At 38.9% G+C, this 14,572-nt stretch overlaps 1 protein-coding gene across 4 annotated transcripts in view; it reads left to right on the top strand.

Moving 5' to 3' along the window:
- Positions 1-14,572, top strand: part of UNC5D (unc-5 netrin receptor D) — a 289,819-nt gene that overhangs the window by 138,696 nt on the left and 136,551 nt on the right. For 3 of the 4 annotated variants that reach the window (XM_074940272.1, XM_074940271.1, XM_074940273.1), the window contains exons 2-3: positions 2,046-2,264; positions 11,777-11,920. In XM_074940272.1, the coding sequence (XP_074796373.1) occupies positions 2,046-2,264; positions 11,777-11,920 (363 nt within the window). The remainder of the gene's footprint in view (positions 1-2,045; positions 2,265-11,776; positions 11,921-14,572) is intronic. The other variant, XM_074940275.1, reaches the window with a different exon arrangement.

The raw sequence follows: 14,572 nt of genomic DNA, 5'->3' as shown, positions 1-14,572 counted from the left end.
CAACTACTAAAGTACAGCGTGTGTTCTAATTATTTGACTAACTCCACATGTGAATAATTAACAAATTGTTCACTGTCCTTTCCCATCCATTCACTGCCTAATAGATTATTTGAGGAGAAGCAAGGGTATGCTGCTTTGTAAGGCATTCAAGACATTGATGAAGGTTTGATGCCCATATCAAATCTTATACCTTTTTATTATTTCTTCCAATGTTTGGATTCAATAAAGCCTGCAGGGACATGGTATTTATTGAAGATTGACATCATGGAAATTGACAAAAATGGTCAGTAATAAAATGCTAAGAATTATGATCTATTTTATGAAGTGCATTGTGAATGTAACTTTAAAACATGCCAAAGATCTTCTCTGGCCCATCCAAAAACTTTTTTGTTTTTCTGGTCAAGATGTCTTTACACTACATCTATAGGATAAAGACATCTTGTTTGGTGTGTGTGTGTGTTTGTGAAATACATCTTTACTTATATTTATATTAAGTAATACATTACATATAAAATAATATATCATAATTAATATATTCATAATGATAAAACACTATATATAATATAAACCTATAATATATTTACACTATTTTAATTATGAATATATCATAATTATGGGTATAATGTTAAATAGCATTTATCGTCTGAGTTGTGACCACGCGCACACGCACAGATAAAAAATGGTGTTTATATAAACACACACACATGAAAAATAAGAGGTATGTATTATTAAAAATAACCACTGTATTCTCACTATTCCATAATATAATAGATCTGTCTTCTTAAAAAAATTGTCATGCTATTTCATTGTAATTTACCTTTCATCTAATTTCATCTCATTATTCTTATTTAAATCACATACACCGCCGCCAGCTATTCCTTTCTCTTTCAGTGTGCTCTCTTTATCTGCCTATGGACTCTGTTCTCTGTTATCAATTGGCCATGCTGTACATACTCAGTCCTTTTTAATCTTCCTTCGTAAATCAGACCCTACTGATTTTTTTTTTTGTTGCCATTCTCAGAGTTCCCTTTCAAAGCTTCCAAGCCATTGAAGTAAATATACAGGGACCAAATCCCCCTCCCACTGAAACCAACGGGAGTTTTACCATTGACTCGAGTGGGACCAGGATTTGCCTCAGTTAAAACAAAGTTGTAACAAATTACAGGCTTGTATTACAGTTCTTCTCTCTTGCCATTCACAGTCTTGAGCATCTGGTTGACTAAGTGTGGGAGTACAGAGGGAAAATGACCTTGTCCTACAAGGAGCTGACTGTAACAGAAGGAGAGGGTACTCAGTACTTCTCTGGACAGGTTCAGCATTTTGCAGGTTCTGGCTCTATGAAAGCTGCTGTGTGAGATCTTTCCCTTCCTTGGTTATCTTTAAAAGGACAATAATAAATGGAATCATCCTCAAAGTGTGTTGAAGCTTTTTCAAACCCTGTTAGAGGTCGTTGTTTGTTTATTCCACTGCCAGGATGCTAAAATAGCACTGGTCATATCATAGACTTCTGTATGGTTAACATGCTGATCCCTGTTAAATCTACAACAACTGCCTAAAGGAAATTAAATGCAGTATTTGAGAGGAGGGTATTCTTGTGGTTAAGACACTGGACTGAGACTCAGGGAATCAGGGTTTAATTTCCAGTACTTCCACAGACTTCCTGTTTGAACTTGAGCAACTCAATTTCTCTGTGCTTTGGTTCCCCATCTGTGAAATTGGGGATAATGATACTTCCTTTGTCTGTCTTAACTATTTTTAGATGGCAAGTTCTTTGGGCAAGGGGCTCTTTCTTACTATTGGTCTGTACAATGCCTATCACTATGGGATTCCAATCACAATTGAGGCCCGTAGGTGCTACCATAATACAACTAGATAATAAGAAGATTCCAGGTATTATTTAGGCAGCAAAATGACATGGTAGAAAACAGAGTATTAACTGAACCCAAACCAGAAGTATTCCTATTGAATTATGGGCAAACATGTAAGTCATTGTCCCCTCTTATCGGTTCCAATATGCAAACGTTTCCTTTCTTCTCTCCTGTCAGGAAATGACAACAGTGAAGCCCTTCCTGAGTCTATTCCATCCGCTCCTGGAACATTGCCTCATTTTATGCAAGAACCAGATGATGCTTACATCATTAAAAGCAACCCCATTGCCTTGCGATGCAAAGCCATGCCAGCTATGCAGATTTTCTTCAAGTGTAATGGTGAATGGGTCCACCAAAATGAGCATGTCTCTGAGGAAAGCATGGATGAAAGTACAGGTAAGAGTGGGACTGATGTGTTCATGTGAAAATATCTTAGAATACATGGCTTATTGGCAAAATACAAAAGGCAGAGGGGAGAAATAGGATGTAGAGAGAGAGTGAAATTTAGAGGGGAAGAATAAAGGGCACCTCTTTCAGAAAGTTGAGGAAATCAGTGGTGGTGCTACTAAACTATATGGCTTGAATGATTTTTTTTTTTCCCCTCTGTAGGATATATGACAGCTAATGAGGTTAAGTGGGAGCATTGCATCTTGTAAAAGTGTGTCTGAAAATAGAGAAGGGAGAGTGCTGAAAAAATGATCAGCAGATTTTGTCATGCTCCTAGACCATCCTATAGCCCCTCTCATTTGCAGGCAACTTGATAAGTATTGAAAACCAATTTAAAGCAGCACCCTCTTGTAATTTCACAATTCTGTTTTCTTTATTACCTTCCTCCTCCTGTTAAATTCCAAGATTGCTAGGCAACTCCGTGTCTTGGAAATAGCCGTGTAGATATAACATCCTTTCTGTCAGTCCAGTACATTCCTTTTTTGGGGGAAAATGCCACCATTTAAAAAGAAGTTTCATATCTATAATGCTGGTGGTGTAAGGCATTCATGTGTAAGTGATAGATTCTGAAGAGATTTCACCCTAAAGGCTTTTTGTAAATGCTATTCAGGATGAATTTTAATCTTTACAGTTACCTTTTTTGAAAAGCATTTAATAGGCATAACCTTTACTTCCAAAGGCATTTCTGAATCAATATAGAAGAAATGTTGTTTCTAAATGTTTTTCTTCCATATGGTTAATGAAAATATGTCTTGTCCACACTGCAATTATGTTTTCTAAGCCTTGAACTAAAAATTGTTTGAGAGAGCAACAATTTTTTAAAAAAAAATTGCACAGGTAACATTGAGATTTTTGAACTTAATGGCCCAGGAAATTACACATTGGATATAGAACCTAAAAATTGCAAGCTTGAATGAAGCCCAGCATTAGAACTGACCAAAAATTTTTACTATTTGAACGTGGATATATGGTCAGAATCCTTCTCGTTTGGATCGTCAGAATCCAAAATGCGAGTGAAGGCTGCATACACTGTAACCGTAAACGAAACTTTAATTTTTCATTTTTCTCAAAAGTGTTCCAAAATAGCTTATGGGTATTTTAGTCTTTTTGTATGTTTACATCTTGTTCTGAGACACTTAATGGTGAGGGTGGGGGTTGGGGTGGAAATGGATAGATAGCTCAGCACCTTAAATTGAGGGATAGACCTGGGTTCATTTTTTTCCAACTACTTGTTTATTTTGTAATTTAGTGTAAACTTTCCAGAACCACATAAGTCCTGCTGACTTGAAAAATTTACGTTACTCTATTTATTGCTGGGTGTTATACTGCAGATGACGAGAGTGGATTTCCAGCTGTGCCTCTTTGTTCTGAGAATTTACATTTTATACCTCTAACAGAAAATGGTACCAGTGGAATCTCCAATTCAAAAGCTAGAAAGGAAGATTCCATTAATTCTGGGAACTAAACTTGTGAGATAATGGGTACATGTGTATTACAAAGGAATTTATAGGTGTGACGTGAACACTGGGTAATACTTGCCCAGACGTATCTCTACAACCCTCCATGTTCTATCCCTTTGGGCTAAATCAGATGGTACTGGTACCTCCTTTGTTTACTTCCAGAGGAATCTGTATACAATTTACAAAATATGCTAAACTGGAGAATCTATTTAGTGCAAGACTTTAGTTCTTGGTATCTCTGCTCAAAGCGGAAGCTGTACTTTTGAGGTATATGGAGTATTATTTATTGTTGTCTAAAAGAACTGCAGATTGTGGCATACTGTCACCGTCTAATAAATACAATCTGATTTAATATAAGTACACTTTAATCTTGTTGCTAGGATGAAGATGCAAAAGCCATTTTAGCTTCACTTAATCATTCGATGGGTTTTAAAAAAAAAAGTAGTAAGAAATATGGAATGTCTTTTTTTTAATTATCCATGTTTAAATTACTGCTACAGGTATTCCAGCCTGCAGGCACCTAATCTGGAGAATGGATGGATGTACTCTTAGCTCAGGAAGCACAGTTGAGCTAGCTGTGGTATTAGGCAATATGAGCTGTGAGGTCCCTTTAATCTCAAAAGGTGACAGGTTTCAGAGTCGTTGCCGTGTTAGTCTGTATCAGCAAAAACAACGAGGAGTCCTTGTGGCCCCTTAGAGACTAACACATTTATTTGGGTGTAATTTTTCATGGGCCAAAACCCACTTCATCAGATGCATGGAGTGGAACATACAGTAGGGAGGTATAAATACACAGCATATGAAAAGATGGGAATTGCCTTACCAAGTGAGGGGTCAGTGCTAACGAGCCAATTCAATTAAGGTGGAAGTGGGCTATTCTCAACAGTATTCTACAAGCCATTAGGAACAGTATCTCCGATAATGTCACGGCAAACCTGGTGGCTGAACTTTGTGACTTTGTCCTCACCCACAACTATTTCAGATTTGGGGACAATTTATACCTTCAAGTCAGCGGGACTGCTATGGGTACCTGCATGGCCCCACAGTATGCCAACATTTTCATGGCTGACTTAGAACAACGCTTCCTCAGTTCTTGTCCCCCCATGCCCCTACTCTACTTACATTACATTACATTGATGACATCTTCATCATCTGGACCCATGGGAAGGAGGCCCTTGAGGAATTCCATCAGGATTTCAACAATTTCCACCCCACCATCAACCTCAGCCTGGACCAGTCCATGCAAGAGATCCACTTCCTAGACACTACAGTGCAAATAAGTGATGGTCACATAAACACCACCCTATACCGGAAACCTACATGCCTCCAACATTCATCCAGACCACATAATATGATCCATTGTATACAGTCAAGCTCTAAGATACAACCACATCTGCTCCAATCCCTCAGAGAGAGACAAACACGTACAGGATCTCTATCAAGCATTCTTAAAACTACAATACCCACCTGGTGACGTGAAGAAACAGATTGACAGAGCCGGAGGGGTACCCAGAAGTCACCTACTACAGGGCAGGCCCAACAAAGAAAGTAACAGAATGCCACTAGCCGTCACCTATAGCCCCCAACTAAAACCTCTCCAGTGCATGATCAAGGATCTACAACCTATCTTGAAGGATGATCCCTCACTCTCACAGACCTTAGGAGACAGGCCAGTCCTTGCTTACAGACAGCCCCCCAACCAGAAGCAAATACTCACCAGCAACTACACACCACGCAACAGAAACACTAACCCAAGAATCAAACCCTGCAACAAACCCCGGTGCCAACTCTGTCCGCATATCTATTCAAGGGACACCATCATAGGACCTAGCCACATCATCAGGGGCTCATTCACCTGCACATCTACCAATGTGATACATGCCATTATTTGCCAGCAATGCCCCTCTGCCATATACATGCGTAGCCAAACCGGACTGTCTCTACGCAAAAGAATAAATGGACACAAATCTGACATCAGGAATTACAACATTCAAAAACCAGTAGGAGAACACTTCAGTCTCCCCGGACACTCAATAACAGACTTAAAAGTGACAATTCTTCAACAAAAAAACTTCAAAAACAGATTCCAACGAGAAACTGCAGAACTGGAATTACTTTGCAAACTGGACACCATCAAATCAGGCCTAAATAAAGACTGGGAGTGGATGAGTCACTACAAAAACTAATTTCCCTCTGCTGATACTCACACCTTCTTCTTGTCAACTGTTTGAAATGGTCCACCTTGTTTACATTGGCCTCATTAGCACTACAAAAGTGATTTCCACTCCTTCTTGTCAACTGTTGAGAATAGCCCACTTCCACCTTAATTGAATTGGCTCATTAGCACTGACCCCCCCACTTGGTAAGGCAACTCCCCTCTTTTCATAAGCTGTGTATTTATACCTCCTTACTGTATGTTCCACTCCATACATCTGATGAAGTGGGTTTTAGCCCTCGAAAGCTTATGCCCAAATAAATGTTAGCCTCTAAGGTGCCACAAGGACTCCTCATTTTTTTAATCTCAAAATTTCTTTGCATTTTAATGAGATGCACAAAATGTAAAACTCTATCTCTGTATATAGATTCTCAATGACAGAAAAATTACTTTAATGCTGCTTTTGTGGTCCACAGGTTCTGATGCATTCTATAGTCTTCAACAATTGATGTCACAAAGCATTCACTTCTCAGGATGTGGCAAAAATGTCGCATGTCTGAAAGCATGTGACAGGTCGTGAATGTGATTGCTTGTTCTGATTCCTGATATTTAAACCTGAATAGTATAATGGCTGCTACAGTGCTACCATGGCTAATTATACTCACGCTAGCTTGATGAGTATGTGTACACAAGCAGGGGAATGACAACTAGCTCATAGTGTGACATGTAGCTTTAGTTGGGGCCTCTAGGTCCTTCTGTAATAAAAAAAAAAAAAAAATTAAGGCATAAGTTCTTTCTCTGATTTTTTTTTTTCTTTTTTTGCTTGAACATTCCAGAATGCACCTCAAATTATTTTTAAAATACTTCATCTTTGGGGTTCCCAACAGGATCAGACCTGTGAAAAGTAACTAGAGTTTTCTTTTCTGATAAATACAAGGATTACAGCAATAACCGCTGTCAGCATTTTTCCTCATTTAAACAAATAAAGCTGACAAATGATGAAGTTCTGTGCTGCTGCGTTATGTTTAGTACATACAGAGCAATTATTCATCTGCTGCCAGCATTAGTCTATCTGCAGCTAAACCATCCAACAGCACAGAAAGCTTATTAGCATATCAGTACCACAATCCTAATTTTATTTTCTGTAAGGCTGTACTGTATAACAAAAGATGACGGTTATAATTTGCACAATAATTTAAAGGGTTGGACTTTCAGTGCTTATTAGAGTTATGCAAGTTATCAGGTAGAATCCTGGTCGTATTTATGATATGCTAGCTTTTGTTTGCATTGATTTTGGGCTCTGCCTATGACATTTCCTCGGAACAATTTTGCTGGTATCTCTTGAGCTGTAGGAGGTAGGTGGATATACCTTCTTGGTACTATTGGGTGAACTGCAGTGATGAGGAACTGCAGCGCATTCCTCCTGCCACAAATAGGACTACTTTGCCCAAGTTTTTCTAAAATAGTTGTAAATAGGATTGCACTCTGATGACGAAATAAGTATTTCTAAGCATTTCCCAAATATTTTGGATGCCTCGCTTGCAGCATCGTAAAGGGATCTGATTTTTCAGGAAATTCTGAGCACCTGCCTTCTTAAAACCAGGGACTTTTAATGAATTTCTGCTTAGGCACTCAAAAACATTAATCGCTTTTGGAAAATTTAGGCTCATATCTCTGGCTGGATTAAATCACATGTCAGAGAAGGGGAAAGCTAGGTTGGAGATAACATATCTTAACAAAACTAAAGCCATAATTGGCTAAATCCAGAATGATGATTGCTCAAAATTTCATAGTAATAATGAGTAATTTCCAGACCCTTACTACTCAAGTTAGAAGGAGAATCTCTGTAAACTGGTAGCAGCACAAGGGCTATGAAACACTTTAAGCAGTTCTGGAAGAGTCCAAGTATAATAAGTCGCTGCGGTATGTAGCATGGCTTTATCATGTGCTGCATTAGGCAGATATATGCATCTGAAAGTCACCTGATATGGCATGAGTGCCCACACTTTGTCCAGCTAAGAGCTGCACTGGCAACTTGCCTTGATTCAGGACTGCCCCAGTGGAGCCTATTGCAGCTGCCCTCCTCTTTAAACCAGAGATCAACCTACATACCTGGCTGAGCATGCAAGGCTCCATTTCTCTGAGTGGTTCGAATTGAGATGGGGCGTTTTCATCATGGGGCATGCAGTGTCTTTGCCACCGTGCTGTGTTACAGAGAAGGGAAGCTGCAGATAGCACTGCAGAGCTCTCTGGGCTGTGTTTGGTTCATAATCCCTTGCTGTGTTTCCATCATGACAGAAGATACAGGAACTCTTTATAAACAGCTTTGTTCAGAATTGCAACGTCAGTGTGCGTATTTAAACAAAACAAACAAGAAAGGTGTGTGCTTGCTTGTTACAGAATGAGCATTTGAGTGACTGATAAGGCTAATGAGACACCTTTATAAAAGGTCACAGGTTTGGCCATACCACTGAGTAGTATGACAAAGCAAATAGAGTAAGTGAAAGAAAGTAAAATGTTCTCTAACAGCTGCTGGCAAAGTAGCACAAATTTTGTTTTGCTGATTTGACCTCCCCTCTAGTATTCCTGGTGGGCCTTATCTCTACTGTTTACTGAAGGAACAGGTTGACTTCCTAATGCCTTTCAGAAGTGAAATACCCAGCTGTTAATGATGCCTGAGATTAAGTGGAAGCCAATTTATGGAGTTCAGGTTTAGAAATTCCTTGCTGCTTTATAAACTTCACAGGCATGAAATATTTTGAGATTGAGTTTCCATTCATTTCCAGCCAAGGGGAAATAAGTATCTCGGGATGGCACAGGAGGGAAGAGAGGGAAAAAAAGTGGCAGGAATGAATGTGCACCATTTTCAAATTAATGCTTTTATGACCAGCGATCTTTCAAATTATTTGTGATGCCTTTTTAACTGGGTTTGGATTATATCTCCACTCCACCAGATTGTCCCACATTGAGTGTCAAAGATGTGGCTAACAGCAACAGCCTATCAGTCTAGGGAGGGGAAGAATGCATGGACCCTGACTCTCCTCTCAGTCTTGCGTAGGAAAAGAGAACCTTCCAATGAAGTGAATAGAATTCCACTGCTAGTGTAAAGGGGAGGAGAATCAGGACCACACTTTGTAGTGTAAAGTGTTATTTCACCCTCTCTGATTTTTGGCTATCCTTAGCATATCATTTTACCCTGGCGGTGAGATGGTGTCTTTCTTGAACCAAGGTGGAAATAGCTGGGAGCCCCTAAAATGCCCTTTGCAAACAGCAGAAAGGATGCAACTGTCTGTAGTGCTCTGTTCTGAAAGAGAATGTTAGACAAGATGACACAAAGCAATCTTTGGGCCATTGCGACAATAAGATGAAAGCAATCACATTTAAAGGGCATTTGTAGGGGAGTGGACACAACCACAGTATCTACTTCTGTGAAGTAGTTATACACGAAAACAGTTTTCCTGATGGACTCGGTATTAGAGCTGGTTTAAAAAAAAAAGGAAATGTTTAGATTTCGACAAGATTTTTAATGGAAAAGTGCTAAAATGAATCATTTAGTCTTATTTCATTTTGACTAGGTAAAAACATTTAATTTCATTTCATTTTCAAGACCTAAAATGTAAAGTATAATATATACATTACAATATTAATGTTAATTTCAACATTATTGAAACAAATATTTTGATATTTCCAGATTGAAATAGTTCCGAATTTCCATTCTGTGAAAAAATTTGAAATATTGGCATCATTCCAAATTGGAACAAAAACAAATATCAAAATGTCAGAATTTCCCATAGGTCAGAAATTCGGTTTTCTAACCGACTCTGCTTACGGCCTCCTCAATTCTCTTGCAGTAGCTCAGTAGAAGTGAATTATGGGATTTTTTTCTATGGCATTTGGCAGCTTTGCTGGCTGTGTGGTTTTTCTTTTGCTTTCCTCAGTCCAATTGTTCTGTGCTTTTGTGGAACTGAAAATATGAGGATACCACTGTTGCTATATACCGTGTGAGTGAGTGAGTGAGAATGAAAGTGCTAGTTCTGAAGAGAAATATCACCTTTCTTGTTCGTCCCCCGGAACTCTCTGAACTCCTGAAACCCTCAGAAGGATCCCCATAATGAACTCTCTCTCCACTACCACCTCCTCTTCTTCCCAGTCCCATTTTGCTAGAACCAGAGTTAAAGCCTTCTGAGTCTTCAAGGCAGACCATCTCCACTCTCAGGTAGAGTGTTTCTTAGATCAGGTAAAACAGCTGTAGCAACAGCATGTGTCAGAAATGGCAGGTCTCACTAAGTATGTCCCATGCATGCCCTCAAGCCTGAAGTCAAGCCCCCCTGGGTTGAAGGAACCTCCTGCTGAATATCTCCCATGCCGAGCAGATTGTGAATGCTAGACTATAACAATTAGAGAGAGAACATTTAGCTCTCTTCCTCTTTATTCTTAATTAGGCAATCCTTTCTCCTGGTCACTGTCTCACTCTTTTCTCACTTCTTTCTGAGTTATTTGCATCTTTCTGGTAATGAAAATGAGCCTCCTATAACACTGTAAAAGTTGAAAATGAACCTGTTCACTCATGCTTCTCCTAGAACTAGTGCAACTTTGAGGAAATATTTGTAAACTTTTCTCTGATGTATTATCAGCACAGATTATTCCCCCCCCAAAAAAAAAAATTGTATGCCCAAACACAGAACCAGTGCTAGAATTTTCATCTGGGGAGAACTTATGGTCCGCATAACAACTTGTGTATGGTACATCTTGCTCTTCATTAGCACTCATAACAATATGGCAGATCCCTGTTTGCCTTAAAATAATTTATGCTGTTTGCTCCCACAATAAGATATGTTCTACCAAGTCTAGAATACTATGATCAACGCATTTGATGTTTATTATAATTATTATGGGCTAGGCGATACAAGAAGGGATGACTAATCCCTGAAGAACTGTCTAAGGACAGACAGATAAGTGGGCATAAGTTAGGGAAAGGGGAATAACAAATTGAGACTTGTTTTAATAGATACATCAGCTAAATTTACCGTAGTTAGCACAGCACCAATGGGCCTTTAAGAGGGACTTAAATGTAGGACTGCAGATGAACTCAGGGTGGTTGTACCATGCATAGGGGCCTGTGGAAGGAGCTTGAATAAAACAAACAAGATGCTTGTCTGAATGGTATGAACACCATTGTCCGTGATAACTGTAAAGAAAGGCAGTGCTTTAAAATGGTGGCTGGTTTACTTAACCCATCAGTACAAGAGAGACAGGCCAGCTGGCAGGGCATTCTCCATCAGGACCTCAGACCTTGGGAACTCACTTCTCCCAAGGACTGCAGCAGCCAGTCTTAGACACCCTGGTGCATGGTGCAAGACTCACATTTTCTCCCTTCCTCATGAGCGTGGGGTGGGTTGTAACGGCAGTCAATCAGTTCTTGTCACACTTATGTTGTCTCTGGGTGTTTAATTTGATCAGCGTTAATTGACCGGTCTGTCAGTGTATTTTCAACAGGCTGTCAAGAGGGCTGGATGGGGATGCACTTTTATTGTAATTTATAAGCAAATCAAATCAGTAAATAAAAACATTTGGAAAGCAAAGGCACAAAAGAAAAGGTTTCTAAGGCAGATATTACATTGTTTCAAAGCCCAAATTCAGTGGATAATTCTTTTGACTTGTGCATTCTGACCTACTCAGCTGTTCAGATTTAATTAGCAGTAATATGTTATTGTCAAAGTAATTAAAGCTTTGCCTTGATTAAAAATGGAATTAGTTAATTAAAGAGAAAAGGTTTCGCCAACCTTAGCTTTATGCCTGAGTAAGATGTCCTATATCAGCTAATTTCCTATATCTTTCCTATTCAGGCTTGAAGGTTCGAGAGGTGTTCATCAATGTGACAAGGCAGCAAGTGGAGGATTTTCATGGGCCAGAAGATTATTGGTGTCAGTGTGTTGCATGGAGCCATTTAGGGACCTCAAAAAGCAGGAAGGCATCAGTCCGCATAGCCTGTAAGTGGAATAAGTGTGTGCTATTCAAGCTTTTTCAAAGAATTGAAACAGGCTGTTATGCTAGGGTTAAAGGTAACCGGGCACTAGGATAGTATTGTTGTCATTCTTAGGGCTCCCTGTGAAATACTACAGGAGTGTCAGAGAAAACACGCCATATTTGTTCTGATGCTGCCTTCTCGGAGCTCCTTTTTTATTTTCATGTTGGTTGATGATTTTCTTTGAAGTGCACTCAGCAAGTCTGTTTCTCTTAGAGATTCTGCTTGGATTGCATGCACACAGGTGTCATAACAATGCAATGCAAAAATAAATGTTAATGCAAATTGAAAACCTACTGGAATGTGCCCTATTGCTCTGTGCTGATGGCAAAGGTCTAAAGACATCTGCAGAAGCATTTAACAATGTATGTCTGCTACATTTTTCAGAAAAATATGCAAGAATACATTAGAGGCTTTTGTGTTCTGCTATTCCAGATCTACTTTTGAATATTGAAACACATCATTGATTGTGTGGGCTGATGTGGGGGAAGCAGGATGAGAACAGGAAAATGGGGTGATTTTTTTTTAGTTACACAGTCAGCAGAAAACAGATCCAAATGAGAAGACAAATCTACAAAGAAAGGGGATAAAAACATCCCTATTAGAACTGAGACTAGGGTACAGCCTGCCAGACATTTTAGAGTCCCTGGAAAGAAGAGTTTGTTCTCTATGGGAATAAACATATAATTTACCATTTTAAAAAAGAGCCCTTGTTTTTAAGACATTAAAAAAGCCATTGAAGAAAAGGTCAGGTACATCTAACTAAGAGGTTATTCATTTCATTTGTGAACTGGGCTAGTAGTCTACTAACTGCCTGCTAACCACATAGCTGCAGTTATATCTCTATCAGGTGGCTTGGATTTATCCTCTGAACTAGTTCTAGAGAGATTTAGGAATAACTTCCTCTTTTTTCATGTGGCAAGGGGAAGTTGTTCCTTCTTTTGCTCTTTTCACATTTTGCCATTGGCTTGGAAAACCAGGAGCTGTTGCTCCGAAGGTCATGCCATCTACTGTACTTAAAGGATAGTGACAAGCACTACATATGCTTCCCAAATTGGAGGACATTGTGAAGAGGATCAAAACTTGTATTTTAATGTAACCAACAGTAATCATCTTGAGCAGCTATACTGTAAATTAATACCATGGTTATGACTCTGGCTAACTTGCCAAGGCTAGCTGAATTCTGTGTTCTAGATGTGTGTATCATATTAGATCTGGTCAAAAATTTTTTGTCCTGCTTGTCAAAATTTTAAATAGAGTAGACCCTCAGAGTTACGAATACCAGAGTTACAAACTGACCAGTCAACCACACACCTGATTTGGAACTGGAAGTACACAATCAGGCAGCAGCAGCAGACCAAAAAAAACCCCAACAACACAAATACAGTACAGTACTGTGTTAAACATAAACTACTAAAAAATAAATGGAAAGTTTTAAAAAAAGATTTAACAAGATTAGGAAACAGTTTCTGCGCTTGTTTCATTTAAATTAAGATGGTTAAAAGCAGCATTTTTCTTCTGCACAGTAAAATTTCAAAGCTGTATTAAGTCAGTGTTCAGTTGTAAACTTTTGAAAGAACAACCATAATGAGGTGTTTGCAACTCTGAAGTTCTAGTGTACTTCCAGTATTTTTCATTAAAAACTTTAACTGTTTTCTGACCTGCTGTAATAGCCTGTATAGTTTAGGCTCTGCTGTTTAAACTATGTCTAAAACATGCCATATATGTCAGTTTCTTGCCCGAAGGTGGGCTTGAAAGGCACTCCAATGTGCAGAGAAGCAAAGTAATTTAGAATATATTTCTTTTCAGGCTACTGATGTTGCATTGAAGGTTAAATTCATCCCAGATTCATCCCTAGTGTTACTTCACTAAAGTCACTGTAGTTATAATAGTCACAACTGAAAATTCACTATTTGCCAAGTTAGCACGTACATTGCCTTTCTTTCTTGTAATAAGTATAGCGAAAGGCTGTGGTTTTGCAGATACAGCTCATCTGGGCTGACAAATGTTAATTTCTTTTAATGGCAGCCACTGTACCGTAGATTAGAGATGAATTGTCCTAACTGCCCAAACGGTATAGAAGAAACATAGCTACCAGGCAGGTTGCATAATGCCAGTATTTGTAAAATACTGGGGAGAACGGGCAGTAGTTTCCCTCAGTCTGGGAAGCTGTTTCTGTCTCAGCCCATCTCTGCTCCTCATATCAGAATTGCTACACTGCAGTGTTATCACTCACAATCAACAGATCATTATCTCGATGCAGGAGAAAGTAGGAAACACAATAAAAGGCATTCTGGCAAGGAGGAACATTAAAATCCAATGACCAAAAGGACAGTACCCGAATATGAGTGTTATAATACAGAATGTTATACGACTGGAGGTACTCAAAGCTTCATCTGGTTTTCACTTTACAGTTACATCTGGTGCATTTTCCTTGTGGAAGGGTCTGAGCTGTGTTTTTGCAGAACTGGTCTTAGTGGAGGATTCAGGAATATACTTGTGGTCCCAGTTTATCTTTTACTTTTAAATCACTAATTTTGGTTATTAGGCAAATATCCTACATTGTTAATTAATAAGTAAGTAAAAGGGTCTATAAAAGAAGGAAACAATTGTGCAG

The sequence above is a fragment of the Natator depressus genome, chromosome 26 (genome assembly GCF_965152275.1).
Source record: "Natator depressus isolate rNatDep1 chromosome 26, rNatDep2.hap1, whole genome shotgun sequence".
NCBI lineage: Eukaryota > Metazoa > Chordata > Testudines > Cheloniidae > Natator > Natator depressus.
Note: the sequence above shows the minus strand (reverse complement) of the source record. Positions and strands in the feature narration are given on the sequence as shown.